At 39.1% G+C, this 3066-nt stretch overlaps 1 protein-coding gene across 1 annotated transcript in view; it reads right to left on the bottom strand.

Moving 5' to 3' along the window:
- Window positions 1-3066, bottom strand: part of CATSPER3 (cation channel, sperm associated 3) — a 73756-nt gene that overhangs the window by 27001 nt on the left and 43689 nt on the right. The window contains exon 2 of the mRNA XM_006866210.1: window positions 2306-2459. Within this exon, the coding sequence (XP_006866272.1) occupies window positions 2306-2459 (154 nt within the window). The remainder of the gene's footprint in view (window positions 1-2305; window positions 2460-3066) is intronic.

Raw genomic sequence — 3066 nt, 5'->3', positions numbered from 1 at the left:
GCTCCCAACCTTTGCATTCCAATCACCAGTAAAGATCAATACATCTTGATTGTATGTTTGATCAATTTCAGATTGAAGAAGTTGGTAGAATTCTTCTATTCCATCCTCACTGGCTTTAGTGGTATTAACTGGGCTTCCCTGCAGGTGCATGGATATTATCCTATCACAGACAGCATTGCACCTCATGACTGATCTGGATATGTTCTTTTTGACAACGAATGCAACACCGTTCCTCTTCAATTTGTTGTTTCCATCATAGTAAACCATGTGGTCATCAGATTCAAAATGGCCAATACCAGCCCATTTCAGCTCATTAATGCTTAAGATATTGACGTGTATGCGTTCCATTTCATTTTTGACAATTTCCAATTTTCCTAGATTCATACTTCATACATTCCATGTTCCGATTTTCAGTGGATGTTTACAGCTGTTTCTCTTCATTTTGAGTTGTGCCCCATCAGCAAATGAAGGTCCTGTGGGCTTTTCTCCCATGGGCTTTACTCCATTCTTGTTGTCATGGTCAACTCTACTTTGAGGAGGCAGCTCTTCCCCAGTCGCATTTTGAGTGACTTGCAACCTGAGGAGCTCATTTTCCAGCACTATATCTGACAGTGTTTCTCTACTATTCATAAGGTTTACAGTGACTAAATATTTGGAAGTAGTTTGTCATTCCTTCTTCCTAGTCTGCCTTTGTCTGGAAGCTCATCTGAAACCTGTCCACCATGGATGACCCTGTTGGTATTTAAAATTCCAGTGGCATAGCTTCCAGAATCACAGCAACTCTCAAGCCACCACAGTACAACAAACTGACAGACAAGTGGTCGATTTCACCCATTAGTCATCTTAAATTATTATCTGTTGCATTTAATTACTCTTAGTCTAGTTTAGTCTTAATTCTGAAATGATTTTCTTTTATTTCTAAACCTTTCCTAAGTTGTCACCTCATTTATGTTCATCTATATCTTGTATTATTTTTCTTGCTTTATCTTTATTATTGCTGTTGAGAATATGCACAGTAGAACATACACCAACACAACAAGGTCTACCTTTACAATCCAGCAACACTGATTACATAATTCCCAAGTCCTGCAACAATTCTCACCCTCCTTTTCGGAATTGTTCATAATTGTTTTCTTAAACATATGCCTTGTTTTGAAATAGTACTCTATGTTGGTGCTGTTGTTAAGTGCCATTGAGTTGATTCCAATTCATAGTGACACATATGAGGAGCAGCTGGCGGATCTGAACCACTTACCAGTGCTTATCCTATAGCGCCACTATTCAATAGGTTTGTTCTTTTTGTGAATATGTCTTTTGGTGGGCTTTTATTATCTATTCCCACTGAGTCAATTCTGACTCAAAGCAAACTTATAGGACAGAGTAGAACTTCTCCTTAGTGTTTCTGAGACTGCAAATCTTTATGGGAGCAAACAGCCTCATCTTTCTCCCTCAGAGTGACTGGTGGGTTTCAGCCACCAACCCTGTGGTTAGCAGTCCAACACTTAACCCACTGCACCTAGTTATTCTCCATTATTCTTTTTTCTTATAAGAATCTTGTATGGGATTTTTACCTCAGTCTTTTTGTTGTCCTTTTTGTGCGAGATTAGTTATTCTATGCTTTTAGAAGATGTTATTCTAGCTTCATAGAGCTCTCCTGTTTTATACCTAAAAATTCAGGAGCATGCTTTTAGAGATTTTTCTGGCTCCATTGCCCTCTTCCAATTTCATCTGGATTTCCTCTTCCTTTCTCCCTATGTTTCTAACCAGCTCAATTTTTCTTCCATTTCCAGTAATTCTCCTACGTATGAGGCTCTGTCCTTTCAGGGACCTCTAGCTGATTATGTTTGAAAGTTCATATAGTCTAGACTGCTGAAGTCTCGTAATACATTACCGGGAAGGTACTCCCCCTGGCATTGGGACGGACTGCAGCCCTAATACCAAGCGCTCTTCTTACACCAGCCCACCACACTTCCCAGTTCATACTGACTTCCCTCGGCTTCCTCCTGAACAGAAGTTGATACCATGCAGTTCTTCTGGCTCTTAGTGAGACTACCTTGTTGTAAATGTTGCTCATGAACTTTGGTTTTACTCTTGCTCTCTAGTTTCTCTGTTTTGTAAAAAGGAATTCAAGGAGATGTAAAAACCATATCACTCTTGTTGCCATTGCTGCTGTCAGATTCCACATTTGAGAGTATATTTTTAAGGTCCTTAGAATTTTTCTGCAGAAAATTTTCTTAACATCATACAACATGTTAAAAAACAAAATAGGTGAAAAGAAAACAATGGACCCATATTGTCTGCTTACCTCAAAAAGTCTGAACAAGCTGAATCTTATTTCATAATTGGTCCACAAGACTACAAAAAAGGCATTAGTTGAGATGGTGCTGATCATGATTATCTTAAAGACAGAACACTCTAGAATACTCAGCACAAAAGCCTGAAACTCAGTATCTTTCCTCCTGTCAAAATATGAATAAGAAATATGGTTACTTTACAAGAGAACTAGATATACACATTATATACACATTTTTGTAACATAATACACACCTTTTTGTAAGGAATGAGGCTTGCTTTCTCCCTTCTGTGAAATAAAATTACATGTACCTTAAAATAGCAAGGAACAGGGCAGGGATTAGACACAGGATAGTTTGGGTGCTAGGGAGGGGGCAATATACAAGTAGGGAGAGGGGAATGGAAGAACAAAGCAGAAGGGAGAACAATTAGACAGGTCTCAATGGGCTAAGTGAGACAGAGGTAAATAATGATATATGTACAACCTGGGAATAACAGGGTTCTGGGATACAGAGATCCAGCCATGGTTGGAATGTGGAAAAGGGGGGAATAATATTAAGATGCTTGGATGTCTTTTGAATCTTGGTTTTCCTTGCATTATATTATAAAGTAGACAGTGGAGGGGGAGAGAAAGGAATAGCGAAAAGCATCGCCATAGAAAGCTTGTAAGTCCGTCTTCTGCCTATAACTGATTGAAATACCTAAAATGGGGCTACAACGTGCCCCGTGAAGGAGGCTTCCTGCGGTCCCTCTGCAATACATAAGACTATAGGT

This window comes from Chrysochloris asiatica, unplaced genomic scaffold, assembly GCF_000296735.1.
Source record: "Chrysochloris asiatica unplaced genomic scaffold, ChrAsi1.0 scaffold00087, whole genome shotgun sequence".
Lineage (NCBI taxonomy): Eukaryota > Metazoa > Chordata > Mammalia > Afrosoricida > Chrysochloridae > Chrysochloris > Chrysochloris asiatica.
Note: the sequence above shows the minus strand (reverse complement) of the source record. Positions and strands in the feature narration are given on the sequence as shown.